The sequence below is a fragment of the Phaethon aethereus genome (genome assembly GCF_964289735.1).
Source record: "Phaethon aethereus genome assembly, chromosome: 13".
Classification (NCBI taxonomy): Eukaryota; Metazoa; Chordata; class Aves; order Phaethontiformes; family Phaethontidae; genus Phaethon; species Phaethon aethereus.
The window spans coordinates 1,277,766-1,305,552 of record NC_138589.1 but is presented as its reverse complement, the minus strand read 5'-3'; the positions used below and the strand labels follow the sequence as shown (position 1 = coordinate 1,305,552).

The following is a 27,787-nucleotide window of genomic DNA, read 5'->3' as shown; positions in this document are numbered from 1 at the left end:
TGATGGGCTCTGAGCCAAAGAGGAGAAACCTAAAACCGCTTGGCTAACTGCCAGAGCGCATATAGCCAGTTTCTCCATCTCTTAGCCAGTCGTACTGTTTTAATCAGCACCTAAAGACTGCTGAAGTACAGCTGATTTGGTTCCGCTGGAATACAGTGTGATGAGCAAGACCTCCCTCCAGACCTGTTCCTAGTCTGGAACAGCTGGTAGCAATTCCAATTCCACCACCCAGCTCCATAGGGAAAACCAAAAGTGCCACTGAAGATGCATGAAAATAAATAAAAGCAGCACTGCGTCAGCGTGTTAAAAGATGTCAAAGCCCACCTTGATTTCTTAGGGTTTGGAGAATGAGGGACTTGCTAGCTAACAGTTGCTCTGGTTAAATAAGGCTTGCCTTTTTGCAGGGGATGCAGTGAGTTAACTGGTAAAACGCATCCTAAAACCAGCGTGCCTCTGTCTCCATATTCCCTGCCCCCTGTGCAGTTTCATTGATCCCCGGGAGCAAAGTAGTGAGAGGTTTAAGATGCTGTTACAACTTCAATATAAAAAAAATCCTAGGAATGTTTGTTAAATGACCAAGTGGCTGAGATACTTTCAGGAGTTTCTAGTGAGAAATTTCAAAACTAAAAGATTTGGAGTGACTGCTGCCTTACAAAGTTGAGCAGATTAAACAAAGTCATGGAAAACACTCGATTCTTCCCTTAATTTGATTTTTAGTAAGCAATTGAGGCTGGATGAGAAGACCTTCAGTGGTCTCCTCCAATCTTAACCATTCCGTGACTCTGTGCTTCAGCGCTCAGCTGGGAGCAGTAAGCAAACTCTGCTTAATAGAGGGAGATACTGTGTGATTTCCATCTGTTCTGACCGTGGATGTGTTTTTATCGGCACTATCTTCACTAGCTTGTGACAACAGCAGCAAAGCACTGTGTGTGCTCTGTAGTAAAGTACAGTGAAGATCCCCAACTCTTAGTTTGCGGTAGCATGGCTCCGTTGAGACGTGAACCACTTGTGTTTTTTTCCTCCTGTTCGAAACTTTGCTACGCTGATTCCTGTTTATCCGATTCTTCTCCTTCTTTTCCTAAGGTTCAAATGTGGGAATTGCCCCAGTTGTGGTTGCTGCTGATGCTGCCCTGGGAAAATGCCTTGATAAGGAATTAACACCATTCAGTGATGGGCTGTGGGACAAGCAAAGTGCTTCCCGAGCCCCCCAAAGATGTGCAGCTAGACCTGGTTAAAAAAGTCGAACCTTACACAGGCCGCAAGGACATATACAAGCATTTCATCAAAGATGACTGTGGGACTGTCATCAAAGCTGGCTCTCCCTCGCCTCCACATCACGCTAACCCTGGGAACCACCTGCCTGCCCACGTGGACCAGCCCGAACCCCGCAAGAACAAAGTGGCTAAATACCGTGCCAAATTTGACCCCAGAGTGACGGCCAAGTATGACATTAAAGCTTTGATTGGGAGAGGGAGTTTTAGCCGCGTTGTGCGGGTGGAACACAAGGCTACCAAGCAGCCCTATGCAATCAAGATGATAGAGACCAAATACCGGGAGGGGAGGGAAGTGTGCGAGTCGGAGCTGAGTGTGCTACGGCGGGTTCGGCACACCAATATCATCCAGCTTATTGAGGTGTTTGAGACCCAGGACCGTGTGTACATGGTGATGGAATTGGCGACCGGAGGAGAACTGTTTGATCGAATCATCGCTAAAGGTTCCTTCACTGAGAGAGATGCTACGCGTGTGCTGCAGATGGTATTAGATGGTGTGAAGTACTTGCATACGTTGGGTATCACGCACCGGGACTTAAAACCAGAGAATCTTCTGTACTACCATCCGGGAACAGATTCCAAAATCATGATTACGGATTTTGGACTGGCAAGTGCTCGGAAGAAGGGAGATGACTGCCTGATGAAAACCACGTGTGGGACCCCAGAGTATATTGCTCCCGAGATCCTGGTCAGGAAGCCGTACACGAACTCTGTGGACATGTGGGCGCTGGGCGTTATCTCCTACATTCTCCTGAGCGGCACTATGCCTTTTGAAGATGACAACCGCACCCGCTTGTATCGGCAGATCCTGAAAGGAAAATACAGTTACTCAGGCGAGGTGAGTGTGGCAGGAGTTATGGTGAGGGGAAGTCAAGCAAGAAGCTCTGCGTTGGTGGGTCTTTGTGATGCCCAGAAGCTGGCTGTCGTGTGCAGGGTGGTAACATTATCAGGTTTAAAAAAAACCCAATAACCTGCCGATTCTGGCTTGTAAAATCCTTTGCTGTTTTCTGTCTGCTTTCAAAACTGCTTCCAGAGCAGCATAGTGAGCTCTTTTAAAAACTCTGTACGTAAAGGAAGAAAAAATCCCTTCCTGTAGAACAGAACTGGGATGCTTGTGGGTTTCTACCTGGGGAGATGTCAGCTGTGGTAAGCTGCTGTTTGACGCTTCATTGTTGAAATTCATGCCAGGATGAGTTTGAAATGTAGCGTGTACATACCTAGCCTGATTTCTGATACAAGTCCAAGTGTACTCTGAAAAATACCTTTGTTGAAAGACAAGGTTATGGCAGACAGAGGGGCACTTGCTTCTTAGATCTGGAGACGTGAGCATTTCTGAAATCAATCTGCATTGTCTCCTGAGCTTAGTTTGTGACAAAAGTGAGGATTGAAGGGTGGTTTTCTGAGATAACTATGGCAAGAGGAACCTTGGGGGGTAGATTTTAGGCAGAAGATGGGTGTCCCTATTCTCCCAGAGACCTATTGCTCTATAGAATGGCCGGGTGCCAGGCTGACACAGCTCCTGCTGACTTGCTGCTGGTCATGGTGGGAGATCTCAACTAGCAGCCGGCTCCTCTACCAGCACACTGGCCAAGAGTCGGTATAACCTCACTAAGAATCACAGCTATAGAAAGTGGGGCTATCCAAATTTGCAAGTTGCCTTTCTGCCTATATCCCTCACTGGAAACATTAAAAAATTAAGCTTTTGTAACCTCTTCCCCTTTAATAAGGGAGGAGAGTGTTTAGATTCCTGAGTGCCATGACTTTGTGAGATGAAGCCCACTGGGAAAGTGTTCATGAGTGGCTAAGTTTATGCTTCTGAAATGACAGTAAAATAACTGTCAAAAAAACAGAATGAATTAATGATTCTTGTGTTTTTAAGTATGACAGGTGTGTTGGCATTTTAATGATGGATGGAAGGAGTCTAACATGTTAAGTTTTTAAACATAGTAAGCTGCCTTAGGATTGTGTTTCAAAATAATAATAAATGAAGGGTTTTTAGAGGTGTCAGTAAGTCTTTTATACTTAAAAGCTGTCAGGCCAGCTTGTGTTAATAGTTGGAATATCTAAGTTCAATGGAGCTGAGGAATATTGCTGTTTGCATAGGAAGCTACCGAAGAGAGCCCAGATCTGACGCCTTTGTGAATCTTGTTAATTCTTCCCATGAGTGCTCCTTAGAAAATCCCTGGTGTGCAGAGGAGACACAAATGTGAGGAGCCATAAACACCCAAATTTTGCACTTTTTGGACCAAGTGTGTTACTTCCTTTAGAAACTGCAGTACTTGATTAGTTTCTTGCCAGAAGTATTCTATCAACTGCTTCCTTGAGCTCCAAGCTTCAGCTGACTTTGGCAGCCTTTCCTTTGTTTCGTTAATTTGCCTCATTAATATGTTTTCTTAATCAGCTGCAGAGTGTTAAGAATGCAGTCACGTTATCCTAATGCAGAAACAGATTAATTCCCAGCCACACGTTACATCTGTAGGGTCACACTGAAAGGCCAAGTCCTAGTTACCTAGTTTACCTTATAACCAGTGGTGGTAGATGCGTTAAATGATTTTTCTCATGTGAAAAGGCCAGTTCAGTCTGACGTTCGTTGTGTAGCAGAACTCATGTCAAGTGCATGCATCTCCTTGTAGTTTCCCATTCTGGCAGTCGATAGGTGCTGGTTTGGCTCAGCCTGGATGTTTGCCTCTAGACGGCAGGTTTTAGAGCTTTCTAGATTCCTTGGCCAAACTCAGGTTTGGTTCTTTTTAGCTCACTTTGTGTTCATCTTGGCCACTCATTTTTCTCCTCTCCTTTCAGTTTGTTTATTTTTAAGCAAATGTGGTGGGATTTTTTGGTGAAAGTTCTCCTCTTTTTTTTTTTTTTCTCTTTGGTTCCCTAGTTCTATGCCAGCCCCATGCCTTGAAGTGCCAGAACGTCAGTGAGACCATTGACTCTTCCCGTTGGGGACCTGCTTTTATTCTTAATCTCTCTAACATGTTGTGATAATGAGTTTATTTTAAAAACATGAGAAAGCTGTTCCCTTCTCTTGGATTTTATTTTCCTCTGCTCATTTAACTGGTCTTTTTCTATGTACACCTCCTTATTCCCCTTTACTTGAGAAACCAGTGAGTAACTCTTCCATGTCCACTTATCAGTTATCTTTATACTTCTTCAGATTCCTTCTTTTTTTGAGGCCGAAGAGCCAACTGTGTGTGTTGGCTCCTGTGGAATATATTCCATAGAGCTGATTTTTGCTGTTACCCTTCTCTAGACTACTTGTAATCTTTGAGACGGGGTGATACGTGAGCACCGTGGCTTTGTGTCGTGGCATAGAAAGGTGTCTCTGGTTGTTCACTGCCTCTTCCCGTAGGGTTTCTGATACTGTATTTGTTTCTTTGATGCCTCTGAGCATTTGGCTGATGATGTAGAGAGTGGTCTCTTGTAACTCCAGGACGTTTCCTGAGCGTTCATAGCTGATTTGGGGATGTCATGGTACGTATGTCATTTGATGCATTCCCTCTAATGTCTCCACCCCTCAGTGCATGAGCTTGTGTTGTGACACTGAATTTTGTGGCTGTCATTCAACTTTGTCACTTGCTGTTTTTACCTTTTTGCAGATTTTTTTAATTAAGCTTAGCATGCTATCCAGGACAGGTTCTGCCTATTACTGTGAAATGTGGTAATTCTGGAGTCTTAGAAGCAAGTGATGGGATACAGTTGTGACACCCAATATATGATGCTGATGATACTGAGCTGTTGAAGTTAAAAATAAAGCTGTGGCATGATAGAGGAAGTAATGAGAGGCCACATGATAAATTGGCTGATGTTTAGTGTGGACGAACTTCAAGTGATCCCATGGGAAGACGGGCATTCTGAATTTTCTGTAAATGATGGTGGGCCCTGGAGGTGGTGCTCGCCCTTCAGAAGAAACAATTTGAGGTTAAACACTTCTAAACATCATCTTGATACCCGTGATCAAAAGCCAACTGATATTAGGAATTAGTGTTAGTGTGCAGGTGTCTTTGCTGTGCCATGCCCATCAGTCACCTGCACTTGAATGTTGAGTACAGTTCTGTTTCCCCCTGAAAAAAAAAAATACAGAATTTAAAAGCATATGAAGAAGGGCAGTGTGAATAATCAAAGGTATGGGCTGGCTTCCATTTGAAGACTGAGTGAACAGAGTAGGGCTCTTCCTCCAAAAAAATAAGTGTTTGAGGGGGGCCTCTGACCAAACTCGGTACAGCCGTAGGCAGAATAGGAAGAGTGAATAGAGAGCAACTGCTTTGAGCGTTCCCTGGGGTAATTTAATTATAAATCCTCTGGTCCTTGTGTCAGAACTGAATTATTTTGAGAAATTTCGTGACTTCATTGTGACTAGGGCCACTGTAATGCACAAAGGTAGCACATGTGCTACAGAGAAAGCATTAGACTATATATTTTGAAAGTGCCAGTGCACAAGCTTGAAGCATTTTACATGTTATTCCACCACAAATTATATACTCTGAGAGGCTGTTACAGCTACTACGTGTGACATGAGTGGTTGTTTTGGAAAGCTGTACATGTTTTACTGCTTGCAAAGCAAATATGTGTCAGCCAATAGCCTGTGTATTTTGACCAGATGCTTTCTGTTCTTCCAGAGCCAGGGAAAATGGATGCTTTAATTTACCCTTGTAATTAAGCCTATAACCCTAAATTGCAGGCGTGTTTGACTGTAGCCAGGTGTTGGCAGGAGATGCAGTAACAGAATGACCACTTTGTGAATAAATTCTAGGTGGAAACAAAGTGAGCCAGAGATTCAGAGGTGTCTGGCATGTTTCCCACAACCTTGCCAGCTTTCTTAAAGCCATCTTCTGAACATTTAAAGCTTCCAAATTTCCGGTGTTCACAGAAAATTGCTCTTCTTTTTTTGTGTTACACTGGAAGAAGTGGGAAGATGTCAGAAATGACGCTGTTGATAAGTTCATCAGACTGATGGAAATGGCAGCCGTAAGTCCTGATTTATCTGGAACAAGAATGAGCAGAATACTTGACTGCGTTGCAGAAAGTATCTGTCTCTGATAGATGCAGAAGCAGAGATTTCAGGGTAACGACTGCTTTTCTTCTCTGTAATGTGAACTTCGGAGATGTGAAATGGAAGAGGGGATGTTAAAAGAAGCCTGCAAAGGAAAGTGCCCAGAGCTGACAGCTTGAGCTGTGTGGCCCAGACGTTTCAGTAGGGAAGGAGGGATCCGTCTTCCGAACCAAGTTGCCGTACCATGTCACGCAGTGGCGAGTTTGCTGAAAATCGGTGCAGAGTCCCACTTTTCCAAAGGTCTGGCCTCAAAACCTTGTCAGAGAGGACAAAGCTGTATTGAGAGAGGAATAAAAGCCAAGGTGCATGCTGACCTGAGAAGTAGCTCCATCTTCTTGAAAAACAAGCGAGCTCATGTCCAGCTAATGTAATTGCTTTCTGACTGGGACCCTCTTACCACCGCTCTCCTGTTCCTGAAGTGTGAGGTCTGTTTGAAGAGGCTGTTAGCAGATCAATAGGAGAGGTCTCCCATAATAGCTTATTCAGGTACTGCTGACATCACTGCTCTGATTGTCTCTACCTCCTTCTGTACTTTCTGAAAACTGCTTGGAGTAATGGGTAGGGTGAGGAATGAAGAAAAGGTGGCTTTGTAACTTGGCATGCTTTTTTTTGAGCATCTCTTGAGTATGGGTTACGTGAGCTATTGAGACTGTATTTGATGTAGCCTGCTACAAAGTCATTCTCTTTCACTCCTTTTGTTAGAACTTACTAAAAAGAAGATTTGGCAATATTTTAATTGAAATCTTGGGGATAAAACTGATTTCTGGGAATCTCTTTGTAACTTAAAAAGTTGTCTGAGGAATAAAGCTTGAATTCCATTCACAGTATCCTTTGAATTTGAAAGTGCAGAAATGAACATCAGACCATCGTTATCCTGCTAAGACAGGCTTGCTCTGGTTCTATTTCAAAGCTTGTCCTTCTCTTGAATAGTGATACTTTTATGTTGCTTTACACACCTGGGAAAGTTGCTGGAAGAAGTGGAAGATAATATATGTTGTGGATAAATGGGGAGACTGAGCTAGGGATTGTTCTGGTTTTGATACCTGATCTGGGCAAATCATTTCCCCTTGTGGTCTGTTTTCCTATTCATAAAACAGAATCAGCTTTTTGAGGTATGTTCACCATGGATTAGTGGTGGGTGCCAGCATGGGAACATCTCTTCATCAGTTTATTTAGAACAAGCTTTTGGCTTTTAATGGTGCTAGGGGATACATTGGTAGACGCGGTGCGAGGAGAGACACGTTTGATGTATGACGGGAGTTGGACATCGGAAGTCTGTAGGAGCTCTGCAAGGGGCTTAGCAGCCATGTGGAGAAATGGTTTTGTGTGGCTTGCTTAGATTTTCCAGTTGATAAAGTTTCTCACCAAAGGCTCTTGAAGCTGTAATGCGATAGTGGCCTGTGCATGGATCGGTAATTTGCTGAAGATAAGCCCGAAGCTGAAATACATGGTCAGTTCCATGGGGAAGGAAAAAACAGTGAAGGGTCTGTTCCCTTCCGCGCAAAAGCGATCAGGACAAAGTTCGCTAACGAAGCTGTGCAGAGCTGATGATAGAATTCTTCAGATGGTGAAAGCGAGGGCTGTGCCCCTTAGAAATCTGTCAGTTCAAAGACCGACGGGATGAATGGCAGACAGATCAATGGAGAGAATGACATTAAAATGTCCCAAGTATGGATAAAGATGTCCCTACGTCACAAATTTCTGAGGCTTGAGAGTGTTAATTCCAACATAGGAGCTGTTTTCTTGGGCTCCCCTCTGTATCTGGTGTCAGCTGATGTTGGAGACACTGTACTGGACCGGCCAGATCTTTGATCCAGTAACCTTCAGTCCTGTTAGAGGTGCTAGTCTTTCCTTCTGTCATTTCATCCCTCAGTTGGGGGCTTCATCCGCTTCCAAGAGTTAATTGAGCTTAGTAATAGGCAGCCTGCAGAGCAGATAGCGCTCCGAGGTGGTGCGTGCAGCATTTGGGTACCTGCCTGTGTGCTGGGGGTGTTCAGCAGTCCCATCGGACATCGATGGAGCAGGTACCGCACGTCTCGTGTGGTTTTTGGCTTGTGGTTTGGAGGCAGCATTATTTCAGCTGAGTTTGAGAATCGGAAGTCAATCCCAAGGCTTATCAACCCCCACGGGTTAATTTACTCGCTGTATAATACTCCTTTGGGAAAGGCTAGACATGTACAAAGCGAGGAGGGTAAACATTTCCTATTCAGTGGAAATGTTCTTTAACTCTTTAATTACAGCCTGATGCTGGAGTTCCCCTGTAGGCAGGTGAAAAAGCAGGCAACGTATACAGACTCGGTTGTAATAGAAAGTGCATTTTGCAGGTGATAAAATTAGTTTCAAATCCCTCTTCTCCTGCAGAAATGTTTTGCTTTTTTTTTTTTCCTTAGGAGAAATGACTCTGTCTTTACGTTATACATCTGTAAAGGAAAATGTGGTATGAACTGCATTCTGTTTGTGACTCTGCCCTTCTCTGTTCGGTGACTCCTTCAGATTTGAAGCATGAATGCAGAACCGAGCTAGTCGTCCTGCCTGCCTGGCACCTCCCTGGTGCCCTTAATATGATGGCTTCATTCTTTGAAAGCTCCCCTTGCTAGTTAGTGTTGCTCTTTAGAGTTCTGCTTACTTAGTTTCTTTGCACTCCCAACAACATCCCAAGTTGCTGTCTTCACAGAGTTCCCCTGTTGCTTCTACTGTCAGATGTGCAAGGGTGACAGCAATTTTGGGGGTGGCTGCTAAAACCCTGTGTCTAAGTGTTTAAGCTGTTCTTTCTGATCCCATGAGCGTGTGGTGCCTTTCCCCATTGACTTCACGTAGAATATAAGCCCTTCTGTAGTTTCAGAAACATGAGTGCCTTTCTCATGGGGTCATAGTTAGAAACATGTCCCCTTCAACCCGGGGGTTTTTGTGGGTCTTCGACAAAGTCTAATATTTAAGGCTTGCTTATTCTTCATTTAAAAAAGCTGGCATTTTCTCTTATCTACACGGCAAACCCTTCAGCCAGGCTCTCATCTTAAGTCTGAACCTTTGCAGCATCCTTTTCTCCTGACTTAACGGGTACATTCTTGCTCTGTTCTAATGCGTACAGATCTCTGCTGCACGCTTTTTTTTTTAATAGCATGTTTCCTTGGCCACATTCACCCAAATTTCTTTTTCTCCACCTCTTTATTTGGGCTACCTACGCTTTCTACCCTAGGCACCTTTGCAACCTAGGTTCACCTCGTCGGTGGTTGCTTGTTAGCAAAGGTCATAATGCTGAAAGGGAGTGCTGCAGTCTGTTAGACTGTCCCTGACATGGATGGAAGCTTCCTAGGATAACCGACAGGACTGGAGACTTGTTCATAGACATGGGCGTCAGGTGGTCGTAACATGGGAAAACAGCTAAGATGCACAGAAAAGTACTGTAAGTACTTTTATAGTATTTTTGTAGTGGTGGCACCTTTTGAAGTTATGTCAAGTCAAATAAAGAGCAGCTATTTTTGAATCTAGATGCCGTTATTTGTGATGACTTTATGAAGAAATTGATGGCATTCCTGAATTGGTTCTTTTTTTGCTTTTTATTTTGCAACAAACTGGCAAGGTCCAGTGGAGACGGCATCAACAAACAGGTCTGGCTTCCTGCATTACAGTGTTGCAATGCATACCACTGAACTTAAAATTACAGGAAGATTTAGGCACAAAGTGGCCTCAGGAAGCCTCTGGTTCAAACCTCTGTTCAGAGCAGGACTAAATTTAAAGCCGGATGAGGTTGCTTAGCACCTTGTTCACTCAAGCTTTGAAAGTTTACAAGGCTGGAGATGTCACCACCTCTCTGGGCCCTGTCCTGGGGCTGCCCCAATCTTGTGGGAACTGTGGTTTTTCTTTACATCCTCTCTGGAACTGCCCTGACGGTACTGGCAGATGCAGTTAGATCCTGTCCCATTTCTCCAGCTAGTTGAGGTCCTTCTGGATGGCAGTCCTGCCCTCCTGCATATCAACAACTCCTCCAAATCTTGGTCAAAAGCAACCAAGAAGCAAGTACTAAAAATTTTAATGGTAAAGAGAGATTTGCAGCTCAAATGGCTTCAGAGCAGAACCAAAGGAGAGGCTTAACGTGCAGATTGTATGTGCGTAGCATTTCTTTTTTCTATTCTTGAGCGTTCAGCGTCTTAATGATCATCGGCCCTAGCTTGGAGTTGAAAGCGCCAAGTTAAATACAGGTATTGAGTAAACTTTGCAGGTCTTGCTGTGGGTAGATTCAGGCTGGAAGAATGCCCATAATTACATGACAAACAAGCTACCCTAGTAGATGAGTGGAATAGCGCGACTTGCGTTCCCATAATAACTAAGTTTAAGAAATGAAACACATCCTTCCCAGTTTTCCCTGCCTGCAGGTGATAGCAGAAGCGGGAAGAACAAAGATTACTGGCAGTGCATTAGCAAACAAACTATGGGCCTGTTGCTACCTGACAGAGAGCAAGATAAAAATACGAAAAGCAATTTCAAAGCAGCTGATGCATGCTTACAGGATGAGTTCTTACCCCAAGTATTGTCGGTATGGCTGCAGAGCGTTTCCAAAGTATTCTTGTAATTGTCCTTGTTGTGGTGGGTGGTTAAAAGACTGTGGAGAACTTGTAACCTGTCAAATCCCTCGCAACATGTAATGGGGAGACAGAAGACAGTCTTGTCAACTTCTAATATTAATTTTGTGCATATATTCAACTTTGTGAGAGAGAATGGGGTAGAGCTTGAACGCAGGCTTCCCCTGACGCAGTTGAGAACTGTTACTGAATCGCTTGTCCCTCTCCAAAGGGATCGGTGGTTGTATTATGTATTTGATTTTCAATCATATAACAAACTTGTTCTAAAAAAAGGCACAAGCAATAAAAAGAAACAGCAATTATTTTTGGTAACCTCCTTCCCCTAAAAGTTGCAGATGGAAATGTATAGTGACAGAGATCCACAGGAAAAAACAACCCAACTTTCTGTTTTGCATACTTGTATTTTAGTGTAGAAACTAATTTCCTCTAGGAGAAGAAAAAAAAATGACACTTCCATATCACGGAAAAGATCTCTCCGCAATCCCTTTCACTTTGCAGGAGAGTTCAGTCAGTATAGGACAAACATTCTAAAATTTTGGATGTGGCTTTTTAAAGAACAGTAAGTTTTGTATTGATGCTGCAGCAAGTGTGATGCTTGACTGTCCAGCTGCCAGTCCTGGAATGGCTCCTGTGTGTTTGCACTTCTGATCACGTAGAATTAATTACATATACCTATGTAATTAAAAAAAAAAATTTTTTTTTTAAATCTGTCTTTTGTTGTTTAGATGACAAAAAGTATAACCACTTCAGGAAAAAAATACCAGTTTAGAAAAAAAAAAGAAATGTTTCATAATGTATTTGCTTTATTTTCTATTTTATGCTTTGTTTGCCCCAGAAATTTGTCCAGGTTTTTTCCTGCAGTTCATAACTATAGCTTTGTTATATATCGTAAAGCTTTGTGTAACATGGTACATGCTAATTAAATTGCTTATAGGGTAGCAACTGCCTGGAAAGGGGGAAAACTCTCCCACTGGTGATTTCCTCCTAGTATATCTCCTGCATAAGATGGGCAGCAAGGCAGCCTGGCTTCCCCGACTTTGGGCTGGATTATGTCTTCTGGAAAACACTCAAAGCAGATTTAAAGAAATGCCAGGAACAGAGGAGCAGCACTGCCCTCTAATGTTCCCATTGGTCCTGTTTTTTGTGGGTGTTTGTGGTTTGTTTTTTTGTTTTTTTGTTTTTTTTTTAATACAGGAGATAAGGTGATGTACTTACAAGAGGCCAAGAAAGCTAGTATGTGTCTCCCATTTATTGAAAATTTAACTTTGCACGATGTCCTGCGCTGCCCTTTGCTTTCAGAGGAGCTCCTTGCAAAGCCTCCTTATTCTTCTGGAAGTTCTCCGTTGGTTCACTGACTGGGAGCGTCTGGATGCAGTGGGACCCCTCGCTCGTGGGGACCCCTCGCTCGTGGGGACCCCTCGCTCGTGGGGACCCCTCGCTCGTGGGGACCCCTCGCTCGTGGGGACCCCTCGCTCGTGGGGACCCCGGCCAGTCACACTGACTGATGGTGTTGTCCTCCTTGGCTGTGCCGGTCGGTCTTTAGACCCGTGAAAGGCTTTTGCAAGACACGGTCATCACTTTGGCCTCTGGTCTTCCTGCCAGAAGAGAGAATGGATTTCAAACCAGCAGGGTGACCAGTTTTTCAGTCTTCTCCCTGGAGTTTGAGTGTCCCCAGCTGTTGAAAGGAAATAACAAGGAAAACGGGCACAGGGCAGTTGAAGGCAAGGTTTTAAACCGTATCTGCAGTACTCATTTGCATGATCATACAAGTCTCTGGGCCCATATTTTAGCCTCTATGTGGGGGGAAGAAAGGCTTTTTTTTTTTTCTTACAGAAGCTATTTTTTTTTTCTGTGAGTCACATTAGATGATAAAAGTGTTTTACAACAGTCCTGTTAGAGAAATGCATAATTTTTTAAATTAGAGATTTTTTTTCCATGTAAGGAAGAATTGTTTTTTATATAAATTGCTGAGGCCTTTGCCTGGGGGCGGGGGGCGGTGTCGGAAAAATCAATTTACAGAGGAATGTACTTTTGCATTTCGTATGGCTGTAAGAATACGGTGATTTTTAAGTAGAGCAAAAAGAGTGTCGGCGAGATGCAGTCAGATGGCTCTCTGTTGAAAAGGGCACTACGCTCTGCTTTGAAGAGCTGAAACACTTGAACAGGATGAAAGTGTGCCTTTCCTAGCCTGGCACAAAACACTGAGGCCAGCCGTATAAAGGTCTTTCTCTTAGCTTCTGCTCTCTCCTTTCTTTTAATGCACCTGCTTAGTGGGTGTGAGGGTGGGTGGATTTGTGTTACTCCATACATATCTGAGAACTGAAGTGTTTGTCCAGATCTCTCCCGGACATCTTAGACTCTCTGAAGACAACAAGCTCAATTAAAACTTGGACAATCCTCCAACCTCCTGCATGTATCGGTGACCACGGTCCCGCAAAACTTAGCGTGCTGTATTGGAAAACACTTTATTTACAGGTAAAGGAACACCTTTTCCAGTAAAAGGGATTTGAAACCAATGTGCGTATTTAAAAATCAATTCCCCTTCGCTTTGGCTGTTTCTTGAGGTGTTTTTTGAAGGTTGTTTCCTCTGATGGACTTGGTGTGTCACAAGGACCTTTCTCAAAATCGTTCCTTTTGCCTTTTTACTATGTGTTTCAGCTTACGTTGCAACTCGTAGCTGTGAAGATAACTCCAAACCCTAGGGCAGAGTAAGCAATACATCTTTTATTTCCATACAGCTACAGTCTGCAACACCCCATTAAGAGTTTTTATTTCACAGAATCGTGCATGTCATCAGGTCAGTGAATTTTTTGAGTCGGTGCCTTGTGGCAGGTGAGTTGGCTGGGCTTTCCCTTAGTTTGGGTTTGTGGTTTCTGCGACTGGAAGCATCTATTGAAACAATGAGGTGGAGACACCATGTGTTTTGCTCTGATGGCTTGTTTGTGTTGCAATGCTTTGATTTTTTTCTTTTTTTTTTTTTTTGGTGTGTGGAGCAGAGGAGATGAGGAGGAAACTGTCTAAACCTCGAAGCCCCTAGTAACAAAGAAAGCAGGGAGTGAATCTCCGTGGAGAAGAGGGATGTGTCTTTTCCCAGTAATTTCATTCACAGTCCCTTGTCCCTGGGGCTGCTCTCCATACCAGTAGCACCTGCAGGTTCAAGGCAGGACGAAGAGCAGCAGCCCAGTATTTTGATTAAGATTTTGGGTGAATGTCTGGATTTGGGGAGGTGGCGCATAATTATTGTAAGGATGGAGGAAGGCAGGAGCCATGTCCAAAGGAAAAGGACTTGCGATAATGCTGTGAGTTGACGTATTATATTTTCATTCCTGCATCTCTGGGCCCAATAAAATCCTGTTAATGGTGGAATAGTATTTCTACAGAATTAGGGATGTAGGAATAAAGGGACATCAGTAGGGCAGAAAAAGAATATTAAGCGGCTTCTGTGCAGAGTATACATTGTTAACAGAAAGGATTTGAACTATCAGCTGCCATTGATGCCTTTGACTCCTTTATAGTTCCTGAAAACTAGGCTGGGCAGTTTCCCCTTTTACCTTTGGCTGATTTAAACCTTTGCATTCTACCTGTGGCTCAGATGTTTTATTTCTCCGATACCTTAGTGGAGGTCTATTTTGAGTAGCGAGACGTGCTGCTGCGTGCTCGTTCGCTTAGGACCAAGGTTTAGCGAGTGAGGATGTATTTTAATTCTGCAGTGGAAAGAGCTGTGATCTCCAGGAAACTACTCACTGGGAGAATGGCTTGTGCTTGACCTTGCTGGCTCATCTGCATCCAGTCTTTCATCTGGGCTTGTAAATGGGCTACCTTGCAGTGAGGATGCAGGAGGATTAGTAACGCTGTGCCACCTTCTTGTATTTCCACCAGAGAATGTGGTAGAAAAGTTGAGTTGCCTGCAAGACCATGGGAGGGAGAAAGAGTAACTGCTTACTGCAGCTCCATGACCTTTGAGAGGTGATCTCTGCAAACCTGGCCTGTTCTAAATGCCACTAAATACCATCACCAAAGCTCTCCCCTCCCTTGTTGATGATTGCCATGGGGTGGGAGACTGTGTTTCTGCACAAAGCTGTGTTTGAAGTTCAGCTGCTCCTGAAGATGGGCTTGAGCTAGGTGCAGCCCTTGAGCAGGGTGCAAGCACTCGTCTTGTTCTGTCATTGCTGTGACACATGTGGGAGTTTTATCACAAGTCATGAGGTGAGTGGATCTTAAACTGCTTCAGCTGGATTTGCTAGACCTGGTCTGCCAAAGACCTGAGGGTGGTATGGCACCAGAAGATTGTATGGAAATACAAAACTAGAACAGCAGTGGGACTCCAGAGTCCCAGGGAGCACCTGTAAAACACTTTTTTAAAGTGAGGTTTCAGGTGGGTGCTGTAAATGCGTTGCACTCTGGAGAAAACTAGAGCATCTTCCATTGAGCCCCCAGACTGAGCATCAGACTTTCAGATTTTGAAGAGCTGGCACCTGGCTGCAGTTCCTGGTGCAGGTTAAAAGCTAGTTTTAATTAGTAAAAACTGAGCTCTGCAAAGAAGGGCTGTAAGCATGCACCTTGTTGCAAATCATTTTGTGGCCTGTAATTGACCCTGCCTTAGAGGCCAGTTGGACCTGCTATATTTGGAACAACCTGCTCTTGAAAGATGTCTCAGATTTGCTCTGACCAGAATTTGGGACTTCCCTAGCAGTTGCAGTGTGCTCCTGCCCTGGGATGAGAGGAAGGGGAGGAGTTAACCAGTGTACGTGGCGTAGGTAGGAAGCCAAGATTTTGCTTTCGGATGGCTAAAATCCCTTTTTAGCTGCAAAACCTGTTTTGGGGAGCTTCTGTTGGGGCTGAGTAGGATGGCTAAAAAGATGCCTCCTAAGCCTGCAGTTTTTCTTGGTAGTCTCTTTACTCAAACCCCAAAAACCCTAAATCTAACAAGATTGAAGCTTTCAGGCTGGTAGACCCAAGGGAGCTGGGTTAGTTGTTTTGAGCTGGAAGGAGTGGCTCAAACCAACAGCGGTGCATCAGAGTTCCCTGTTTTGGAGCATGAGCTTCAGGGCTGGCTCTTCTGTTCTCTCCATTCTCACCACCCTGCTGCTTCGCCCTCCTGCTGCCCTGAGTGAGTGCTAAGATAGAAATCCCAGGCATGTTTTCCAATACATTTGTTATTTAAGTGGATACTTTTATGGATTTTCCTGAAAACTGAGCTTTTACTAATATACCAGATTAGTGTTGGTCGGTGAAACCACGAGAACCACGCAGACAAGCTGAGGAGAGGCAGAAGGTTCTGGTAGTGGCTGTTAAGAGATACCGGCTGTTAATGCAGCGTACAGCCAGCCGGTGGTGTGGACGTATGCTTGTCTGTGTGTCTATAGCTTGTGAACTTCCATCAGTACCGTACACCCTACGCATCCAATGCACCCAGCATTTCAGGCACCTCGAGCGATTAACCAAAGAGTTTGATTTCATACTTAACGAAAGGGAGAATTGAGCTGTCGGAGAAGGAATGTATTTGCATGTTTCCTACCTTTGTCCGGGTCTGAAGAACAATTTCTAAGGGATTCTTTCACAGTCTGATCATTTTGAGAATGGTTATTTGGCTCAAGCGTCAGGTTTCTCGTTATAGCTGGGATGACTCAAAAGACTTTATATACTGTTATATCAGACGTTGATAGGAATGCCTGGGTTTCTTATCACTTTCCATTTACTCAATTTTTTAAATTTGCTTCTAGCTTTACAAGCTTCAGGAATTCTCGGTGACATTCTTAAGCTACCTTTTTGCTTAGGAGGCTGATCTTGAAAAATTAAGGAAAACTAGCTTGGCTCTTGGATGAGAATGTAAAGTCATTTCATGGCATACTCATCTTCCAAAATTCACAGGAGTTCCCATACCTCCAGGCACAGGGGCTTGGCAGGGATGGATCTGACGTTGGAGGTATTTCATTGAAGTGTTCTATGGTCTCTGAAAAAAATCCATGTTTGGAAATGCACTGTAGCACTGACAGCCTTGCTTTGGAAACTTTCTGTGTGCGCTGAACGTGTGCCAGGCACGTGGAGCTCCCAAATAGTCGTTATGGGTAAATCCCATGAATAAGTGCGGTAAGCGTACTTAACAGAGACGGTGAATTAACCACGTCTGCAGGCAAAGGAGAGGCAGGATTTGAAGTGTTCCTTGTCTTCTGGAACCAGGGAGCCTTCTCCTCTCCCTGGCTCTGGGCAAGCAGCGGTGCCTCACTCGTCCTCTGCCTCAGCTGATACCTTCCGTGTCAGTGGGTGAGAAGTACTTTGGGAGAGGGAGTTTGGCACTAGGAAAAACTATGCTTCTCCACCTACTGCTACAGATCATTTTGTCCTCAGCTGCCCTTTGTGCTGAGCAAAACTTCTCTGCCTAGAAGCTAAGAAAATAATGTTCTCCAGTCTTTCTCGGGACAGAAGACGGCAGGCAGGTTCTGCTGTATGACGCTTTCAAAATTGTCACAGGTGAAGCAGGAAGAGCGTGGGGACCGAATCTTTGTATTTCCTCAAATCTATTGTGTTAAAATTGGCATTTACTTACTGGTGGCTCATTAACAAAGTAAAATATGTAGTGAGCACAATTCTCTAGATATTGATAAAGGTCCAGTGGTATTTAGGGTTTTATTGACCAACCCGAGTGAGAGAAGGGGGGTTAAGTTCGTTACGTTTGCAGATGACATGGAATTGGAAGGGCTGCAAAGTACATCGAGTCCCAGATAGCCCTAAAACATTTGAGCAGTTCAATATCAGGTGCAAATATTTTTCATAAATAAGGGTAAGTTAGTGCACAAAAATAGGTGAAGAATAGAAGATCAGGAGGTATTGGCTCCTCAAAAGAGGATCTGCCTATGAATCACAAACTATTACACGAGACAGCAGTATTACACTTGTGGAAAAAGGCAAACATACTGGGGTGTATGAACAGAAAGAGAGGCTGTATGTGGTGTAATCCTGCTGCATTCAGTGCCTGATGCAGCATGCCAAGCTGAAGCTCCAGCATTTCTGGGCAGTGGACTTCAAATACACTGTGGGCCAAGTGGAGAGACTTGACAGAACAACAAGAACAACTGTGAGTCAAAAAAACCACAGTTTCCAGAAGATTGAAACATTTTTGGCTGTTTGGCCTAAAGAAGGTGTTGTCATAATAGTTTGCAAATATGCATAAGGCTGCTTTGAAGAGGAAAAGGAACAATCTCTTTTCCAGATTATGGTAAATAAGAGCCTTAAATTGCACTTAGAAAGATTCATGCTAGACCTTGTACAACACTTTAATAGTGTCTTCTGCTCCTAAAAAAAAAAAAAAATCTACCAGGAGGATTGTTGAAGCTGTCTTGAAGAACAAGTTAGGCAGTTATCTGTCAGGAATGATGCATCTGTGGTAGATCCTTTGTGGACTGTGGGATGGATTGGATGATCACTGGATGTCCATTGCAGCCCTGTTTTTACCCTGATTTCCCAAGGAGGCAAGGTTTATGGAACTGTGCTACCTGTCTTTCAGTCTCCCACAATTAACTACTTAACTTCTAAGGTCAGGGCATGGTTGGACTAGCAGCTAGTTTTAGGATCAAAAAATGCTGTTTTAGGATTTGCTCCCCCTTGTTTGTGCTCTTGCAAGCACCCAGGGCTTGTGCATCAACAGCTTGAAGCCTGCAGGATTCTGTGTGTATGTGGAAGGTTATAAGCTTCTCTCTTCATCCCCCCCGCCACACAATCATCATGATAAAAGATATTCTTCCTCCCTGGGGAAGATTCTTCCTCCTTATTGGGGACCACCAGTCCTTAGTTAAACCGTTACACTGAATTGGTAGGTAGAAATATGTATCAGCTTCAGTTCCAGTTCTCAGCCAATACGTCTACGTAAGATAATAATTCAGAATGAGAGAACACAGTTCAGATTAATTTTGAATTTTCCTTTTGAGACTAAAAGCCCTGTCAGGATACTCGGATCTTATGAACAGATTGGGAAAGGTATTTCCCAGTTATTGCAAATACTGTTGTGAATGGGTGCTACAGCAATACCTTTGGAAATTTCTGTCTCTTTCCCCTGCTTGCTTTTTTGATGGCAGTCTCCAGCAGCCTGTACTCGGTGATCTTGTCTTTACCCATATTCTTCCGAGTCCAGGTCTCTTGAACCTGAGCTTTCTCACGATACAATTCTTTGGTCAAGAGAGGGGTGTGAATTGATCCAAGTTAAAAAGTGGTATTACCCCAATTTAACGTGCCAGTTATTTCCCTAGGTGTTACAGTTAGAATCCCCAGCTGTAGAGAAAAGCTTTGTGTTTATTGTTTTTTGTAGCTTCTATAATTTTACTGCATTATTCTAACTGAATACTCAGTGCTTGTACAGGGAAAATCAGATGGCTATTTCCATTCGAAAAGCTGGGTTATGGAAGTTCACAGCACCAGATGGCTGCGCATACTTATAATACTGTGGATTATTAAAGGGCTCTTGTATTCTCCTCTTTCATCCTTCCTTTATTCCTGCTCCCCACATCAACAAATTAATGCTGAATGCTTGGGAATCTGTCCTGCGCAGACTTTAGCATGTTACATCTTTTCCTTGGAAAGTTTTTCTTCCAGCCCTTTTGAACTGGTTGGGGTTTTGATCACTTCTTTGCAACTGCTTGTGGGCTGAAGGATGCCCTGGTCTGTGCAAGCTTCGTTCCTGGAGCCTCGGCACAGTCCTCGGCTGGTTCAGATGTTACGTCTCGTAGTTGCTGTCCCCAACCTGCTCCTTTGGAGCTGACACTTTCTGTTTTCTAAAGTCAAATGGGAACCTCCTAAATTAGCCAAAACAGCTACGTTAACGTGAAGACTCCAAAAACTGTCGGCCCGTCTGAATCACGTCCTTGCCCAATACCACATTAATGGCTATTTTGCCAAGACTTCTTCTACAGCGATGCAGATTTTTACTGTTCAGGTGCCTCACGATGTGGACGCCGCTCTTGTGTGAAAGCGATAGTGCAAAGGAGGGCCTTTGATTCATTTACTTTTAATAGCTGACAGCATGGCGCTCGTCTGCCACAACAGACATCTGAATTTTAAAATGCAGCTACTCAGTAAAAACAGTATATGACAGAGAGATGTGCCCTGCCTCCAGTGCCATACTATGTGTTAGATTGAGTCTTTTTTGTAAAGAGGGGAGAAAAAAAAAAAAGCCTTTGCTGTTCGCACTTGTGATACCTGGGTGCCGTCTGTGTCATATTGGGTTTGCATGGCGAGGTTTTAGTAGTGGGGGGCTACGGGGTGGCTTCTGTGAGGAGCTGCCAGAAGCTTCCCCTGTGTCCGATAGCTCCAAGACGGACCCGCCCCTGGCCGAGGCCAAGCCCAGTAGCGATGGTGGTAGAACCTCTGGGATAACAGAGTTAAAAAGGGGGGGAAAAACCAGCACAGCAACTGCAGCCGGAGAGAGGAGTGAGGATGTGAGAGAGGAGCAGCCCTGCAGCCCCAAGCCCGGAGCAGGAGGGCTCGAGGCACCAGAGCAGAGGGTCCCCGGCAGCCCCCGGGGAGGCCGGCTGTGCCCCTGTGGCCATGGAGCTCCACGGGGGAGCAGATCGGAGGGCCCCACGCCGGGGCAGGGGGATGCCCGAAGGAGGCCGTGACCCCATGGGCAGCCCGCGCTGGGGCCGGCTCCTGGCAGGGCCTGTGGCCCCGTGGGGAGAGAGAGGAGCCCCGGCTGGAGCAGGTTTGCTGGCAGGACCTGGGACCTCGCGGGGGCCAGGCTGGAGCAGCCTGTTCCTGAAGGACGGCACCCATGGGAGGACCCAGGCTGGAGCAGCCTGTTCCTGAAGGACGGCACCCGTGGGGGGACCCAGGCTGGAGCAGCCTGTTCCTGAAGGATGGCACCTGTGGGGGGACCCAGGCTGGAGCAGCTTGTGAAGAACTGCAGCCTGTGGGAAGGACTCACACTGGAGAAGTCCGTGGAGGACGGTCTCCCATGGGAGGGACCCCACGCTGGAGCAGAGCGGAGTGTGAGGAGTCCTCCCCTGAGGAGGAGGGAGCAGCAGAGACCAGGTGTGATGAACTGACCACAGCCCCCATTCCCCATCCCTGTGCTTTGCTTGAGGGAGGAGGTGGCAAAAATCAGGAGTGAAGTTGAGCCTGAGAAGCAGGGAGGGGTGGGGGGAAGGTGTTTTAAGATTTGGTTTTATTCTCTCATTACCCTACTCTGATTTGATTGGTAATAAATGAAACTGATTTCCCCCAGTTGAGTCTGTTTTGCCCATGATGGTAACTGCTGAGTGATCTCCTCCTGCCCTTATCTCCACCCATGAGCCTTTCGTTCTATTTTCTCTCCCCTGCTCAGCTGAGGAGGGCAGTGATAGAGTGGCTTTGGTGGGCACCTGGCCTCCAGCCAGGGTCAACCCACCACATTTGTGCAGTTTAACTTTCTTGGTAATGGTTTTTAATGGTCCAGATGTCTTCAATGGGATTGCAAACGGCAGCAGTCAGTGAACTCAAAGCAGAGACATATATAGGAACATATACAGAGTTCCGAGCAGCGGTATGGCCAGGTATGTTTATAGGATGGAAAAAAAAAAAAAAAAATCTATGGTGAGCCTTGTGTCCCACATAGGTTCTGCAAGGCAAGAAGGACTCGTCCTGACTAACATCCTGAATAAACTCCTTTATATTAAAAGTTCTGCCTGCCCAGGTCTTTGCAACTTCTTGAAGAAAGGTATCTTCACAGCCTGTCCTTGAAGGGGTGCTAGTCTGTATCTGGGTTATTCTGAAATCTGATTTAAAACAAATACTTAGGGTGGAAAAAGTAACTTAGAAACCTGAATATAATAGAAATATTTTAAAGAGCTAGCGTCCAACAGGAAAATGGATCAAGAAACATCTTTGCTGTGAATTTTAAGGTAAAAACAAGTGAAAAGACAGCATAAAAAGGGCACGTTTTTGTGACTGCTTGACAGCAGCGTGCGCTTCCGATCATGGGCAGAGTAAAATTCAGGGGCTCTGCTCTGGTATGTAAAATCAGCCCTGAAAGCTGCTCTGCCTACACCGTGATGGCTCCTACCCCCAGCTAGGTCTGGTTTAGTTAGACGAGAAGACTCACGTTGGTAACACAGGTCAGCATTTTATTTATTTCAGACGCGTGCGTGGGGAGCTCTCTGCGGCGTACCCCAGGTTCGTGCTCGCTTCAGCAGTGAGCGAAAGAGGTGGGTCGGTTTTTCAAACTGGAGAACAACGCGTTGTTTGTTCCCTGCACGCCGCTGCGGACGGTGCCTCAATAGCTTTTATGCTGATGTGAATAAGGAGTAGGGGTGTTGGTGGGGTTTAATCACAGAGGACCTGGCACAGCACGCAATCACCTAGCCGAAGCGACACTCAGAGGAGGATCTCTCGCTTTTCCTCTTCCTCCTCCTCCAGACTCGGAGCCTGAGTCTGAATAAAACATAGTACACTTGAGAGCTCTTTAAAGGCATTTTAAACGAGGCTGCTTTACCCCAGGTTTATTATCTAGCAGGGCTGAAGTTGCAGATCGGTGATGCGCCCCGTGTTTTATCTGGCTTAGAAGTTCAGAAGATGCTTTAGTAGGAAAGGCTGGCACACCTCGGAAGCAGCCCCTATCATTCCTGAGGGGCCAGAGCTACAAATCTCCACCACCGCGGTTTTGTCATTAAGGCTGTAAGACAGGCTGTAGCGGTGGTTTTGTACTCGATTTAAGTGCTGCTAATTCTGGACACAGTGCCAGTCGCTCGCTTGGGCTGATGTAGCTGCTTCTGCAGCCATCCGGTGAATCACGCTGAGGAACGGTGGCTGAAAACCCCAGCAGAAAAATTAACAGAAGCTCCTGATTTGGCTCATTTTGGTTGCAGAAACCAAACTGTCTGTGCTGACAGGATGGAGAGTGCAGCATCAAACTGGGAATGAAGAACAGAAATGGCACGTTCATCATCTGAGCTTGCTCTTAACAGCGATAAGGGCACGATATGAAAGCAGTCGCTCTGACCAAGCGGACATGTTCAACCCAGCCTATCTGTTGGGGCAGGCTCGTTCCCAAGAAATCCTTTTTGTGTCGTAAAACTTTAAGTTAGCCATCTGATGGTTTTCTGTAGCTGAACCTGGCAGCAACCCATGTGCTGCTGTAGAGCTTCTCAGCCTCCCTGGTGCCTTGAGGCTTCTCCAGTACTCAGTCAGACTCTTCCTAGGAGTCCGTGGGTCTAGGATACAGTGTTTTTTGACCTAAGAGTGATCTTTTGCAGCTCTGTGCAAAACATGCTTTGTGCATCATGTTTTTCTAAAGGCTGACTAGCAAGGGAGATTCACACCTTTTCAGTCCTGGGTGTCCCTAACCTTCCCCATAACATCATCTTTAGAGCTAAAACAACATGTAACTTGGGTAGGAATCAGGAGATCAGTATGTATTTTTCCTTCAGTGGGTACTGTCAAGACTAGAAGCAAAGCTTAGAAGTCGGATGACTGGTTCTTGTTTTATTTGCACAGGACTCAGCAGAAGATCCCTCTGAAGCTTTGCGTCTCTAGGGAGAATGTCAAGGAGCTTCGGTGTGTGCGTGTAGGCTTGTGCACTAAGTGCTGCACCCATGGAGTTGAGGAGACCTCTTGGATGGCCAGGGAGGACTTGCTGTTAGCTTGGAGAATGCTGTAGTCAGGCTCAAGCAGGTCACCTGTAAGAAATGGGTCTGTCTGAAGTTTGCCTGGTTGCTACCTCAGACTCCAGTTACGGTTTCACCAGGCAATGAAAGCACGATGAGACTTTGGAGTTTGAGCATCAGAGTGACCCTGTGTCACCTGAGGTCCTCCTCCAGGTTGTCTGCAAAGGTGCTGAAAGGTGTCACCTCGGTCTGGAGGCATGCAAGGGGACAGGCACTCTGACGAGGAGGGAATTTTGCCAATAACTGCAGTTCTTAGATACACAATGTCCATATACATCTTTACAGCCCATCTTCCTTGGGAGTGGAGAATGGATGACTGCACAGCTCCTCTCAAAGAGTGTGAGTTACTAATTGCAGTTTTTCTGTTTCAAACATCCTCCCAGTCACTAAAGGAAGTTCAGCAGTCTTTCCTGCCTCCTAGGGATCTCCGCATGCCTGAAGGTTTGTGTTAGTAGGTAGGATGTGGTTTTGGTGGGGGTTTTTTTTGTTTGTTTTTTTGTTTAATTTAGGAATCCTTTGCAGCTTACAGCAGTGCTAGGCTTTACTGCATCTCATCTCTTCTGATCTCAGAAGCCTGGCAGTCCTGCTCCTGCCTGGTGAACAGAGGGGAGAGTGCTGTAGAGCTGTTGTCCTGTAAGTGTGATCTCGTAAATCTTTGCTAGTGCTTCTTCACGATTAAAGGAAAGCAAAATGATGGCAGAACATCCTCCTTTATGCTCTGCTGAGCCTGCACAGGAGAGTAAAGATGTACGGGTGTTTCCTTTGGTTATTGCAGGGACCAACATTTCTGCATTCGGGTGAGTTATTCAGATTTACCTACTGCAGCTCTTCTGCTCCCCCCTGCCTTTTTAATTCTGCTGGATCATGTTTTTAGTCACTCTGCTAAATTCTGGAATTACAGACATTACTTTCCAGAGGATGTTCAGCCCTCCAACATGAGGGCCAATAGTCTCCAGTGTTAAACTAGTCTGTATCCAGTGTTTCTCTCGTGAAAAATGAGGTTCATGAAATGGATGCTGCACCAGCTGGTTGGTGCAGTTGTTTGAAAAGCTGGTCACCTGTTAGAGATCTCTGGTGGCATTCAGCGAGTACTGCTGAGGTTCTGCTGAGAATATGGCTGTTCTACCTTTTTTTAAAGATATGTAGAAAGACACCAGAACTACGGTAGTACCTTTCCCTTCTGGAGGAACGCAGTCCGACAGAGGGAACAGCACAGAAGTTATACTTAAACTGCATTACACTTGAAATCAGTTCATAGAGAAACGGGTGCAAGGTGAACAAGTATTGGTGACTTCTCTTAATTTTTGTGTCCTTTTTGTGCCACAAAAGAGAGGAATCTCTCATGGCAGCTGTCGGGTTAAAGGCAAAGCTATCTGATGGGATTTAGCTGATGCAATGTTTCATGACCACTGGATGGGAGCATTTTCCTCCCAAGCCATTCTCTGTTTCTCCTCAGAGAAGCAGAGGGGCAGAAACTCCTCCAGATCACTTCAGTCTTGTTGTGTGAGTGCACCTCGTGTCATGCACTTGTGCCCTTCTTGATGTTCTTCAGACACACCAACGTCAACCTTCCTCAGCTCTTGCACAAACTCCTGCTGTTGCCTTGCTATATTAATCGAGAGGGTTCCTGGGGTTTTGGAAGTTAAAGCTGCTGTTTTGCCAACTGATGCAAGGTTTCTGGAGAGCGAATACATTTCTGCAGGGACGGGGGTTGAAAATTGCTAAATTCATTCCACTCAGTGCTTCAGTAGAATATAGCCTTACCTATCTTTAAAGTAAAAGCTTCAGTGAAATAAAACCAAAGATATCTATGGTGCAGCAAATGAAACCGCCGGCTGCATAAACAGATCGATAAACTGATGTGTGCTTGCTGACCAGAAGAAAAATCTAATGGCAAGTACTCTGTATTCAACATTTGTAGTGAAAAGTAGAGTAATTGGAATAATGAGAAATCCAATTTGCTTTTGTTTGGAGTTTATTCTTCTTTAGGTTTCATTAAACTGGACTGGTGCAATGCACAGACGTCTCAAGGCTTAGGCTGGTTGTGTGTTCAGAGTTTCTAGGTCTTCAGACTGATGTGTTCTTCATGGATATCTTCAAATTCTAAATTACCACATTTGCGATCTTTCAATATGACTTGAAATGATTGAAGTAGTATTGTTCCTGGTGTTCAGAGGCTCGTTTCACCCACCAGAATCTCCTGCTCTGTGTTGGGCAGCCTTCGGTTGATTGAAGTTTCAGTGCATCTGAACGGCAAAATCGCTCTAGGGTTGGCTGCAATTTCCAGTTCTCTGCAGTTACTAACATCTGCAAGACAAAATAATGCTTTCCTGCATGTCCTGAAAGATGTATTTCCAAGAAAAGCCAGTGCTTTTGTGTCAGTCCTCAGGTATTTTTCATTTGAATGCATCTCTTGCATCTCTTTGGATTTAGGTAAAAAAGAGAGAGGATGGAGATCCTGGCATGATCGTATCTCTATGAGGGACAATATTCAGAAAGGTAAAAGATACTAGATAGATGGGAAGAAATACCCTAGGAAAACCGATAAGGTTGGAGTCGTGTGCATGTGTTTTCTCCATTTGAGTGGGACAAAAGCTGTTTCAAGGTATCTAAGTCATCTCGATTGCTGGTAACGGTAATGAAGATGGTGGTAAAGAGTTCTTCAAAAATTATCGTGAGGAGAGTAGAATTGTCACCAGCATTTAATATCACTTTGAGTTAAAATCGGTAAATTGGATAGACATAGTGTTAGCTTAGACGTCTCATTAGCATTATTTGGAGAGTGGAAAATGGGTCCTCTAGGAAGGAAACAGAATGGGGTGAGCTCTGTCTGATAGGAGGAGGACAAGGAAAAAAGTGATTAGTGGTTAATGGGGTGTAGATAAATAATGATGAATTTGTGATTTTAACTGTATAAATAGCTGATAACTTAAATTAGCCAAAAAAAAAAAAAAAAAAAGCAGCTACATAAAATAGTTTTTAAAAAGCTTTTCAAGTCAACCCTGGTAAAAGTGGAGGCAAAACCTCTTATTGCTGGGTTTCGTTTGGATCTGTCCATCTGTGGAATAGAGAACCCAAAGGTCATCTGTAACCGGACATCCGGAGTTTTAAAGGAAGGTGATATGTTGTCCTGCCGATTGACATACAGTACGAGCCTGGTATTACCTGAGATTATGCCACTAAAGACTAAACCCTGCAAGTTGATTCCCTTTGCTGTTATTTAACTAAAAGAAGCACCTTATCCAAAAGTCTGGTAGGAAATCTGTAGGCTTGAAACGTGATTTGTATCCCCCGCCCCGTGGCAGAGGCAGATTTGGCTCCTTGGTTCTGTTCTAAATGGCATAAAGGCTCAGGTCTTCAAAGGGTCCATAGTTCTGCAAAACAGACCAGTGTGTTCAACTGCAGTTGTAACCTTTATTGTGTTTTTTGCTACCTTTGAAAAGTTTTTTTGCTGTTTCATTTACCCTCTTTATAAGCGAACACTTTAATGAGTCTCTAATCGAAAATTGTCCCTATTCTGTTCTAACAAGCACCTGTTTTTTTCTTACCATTCATTGTCAAGATGCTTTTCATCAGCTAAGAAAAAGTAATTTAAGGCAGGTCGTGACAAACTAATTATATTTTAAAACAGTAGATGGAAAAACTTGAGTTTTATGAAAATTTTTTTAACTGATTTTGCTCTTGAAACGAGGAGGAGAGGGCATTTTGGACATGGTTTCAAAGCACAGAAGTGGTGTCGGATCCACGGGAGAAGGCTGTGCTTCCTTCCTGAGGAAGCACTCTAGCTCTAGGCAGGTAGAAGTATTTCTATTTCTATCCTGAATATGTTCAGAAACATTTACAGGTTTTATTCATGTACCGGTATTTCCTTTTATATCAAGTAGTTCACATCATTTTCACTCTCTTCTCTGGCATAGTTATTGACAGTGATCATGTATCCCAATGTAGCTAAGCTGAGTAAGCCAGACTGTTTTAGTCATCGCTTGTAAAAGTAAGATTTTTGGTACTCTGACCGTCCTAGTAGCCAGTTCCTTAGCAAGAGCTTGAATTCATCTTTCCCGGCCCCACCGCTGACTCTCCGTGGTGCGGGGCTGGGAGCAATGCTGTAACTCTCAGACCATCCTGCCTTTCATTACAAAATCCTCCCGTGGATTAGCCGTCTGGCCGGTGCCTTTGAGTCTTGCGAAAGAGAAAATTGCTTTCGGTAACAATAAATTGTGGATCTCAAAAAAACCCAGGACATACCTTTTTAGA

General features: G+C 44.6%; 1 protein-coding gene across 1 annotated transcript in view; it reads left to right on the top strand.

Annotated features, from left to right (window-relative positions):
• Positions 1–1,170: 1,170 nt before the first annotated feature.
• Positions 1,171–27,787, top strand: part of PSKH1 (protein serine kinase H1) — a gene marked incomplete at its 5' end in the record, with an annotated part of 28,739 nt that continues 2,122 nt past the window's right edge. Inside the window, one exon of the mRNA XM_082005823.1 lies at positions 1,171–2,109. Within this exon, the coding sequence (XP_081861949.1) occupies positions 1,171–2,109 (939 nt within the window). The remainder of the gene's footprint in view (positions 2,110–27,787) is intronic.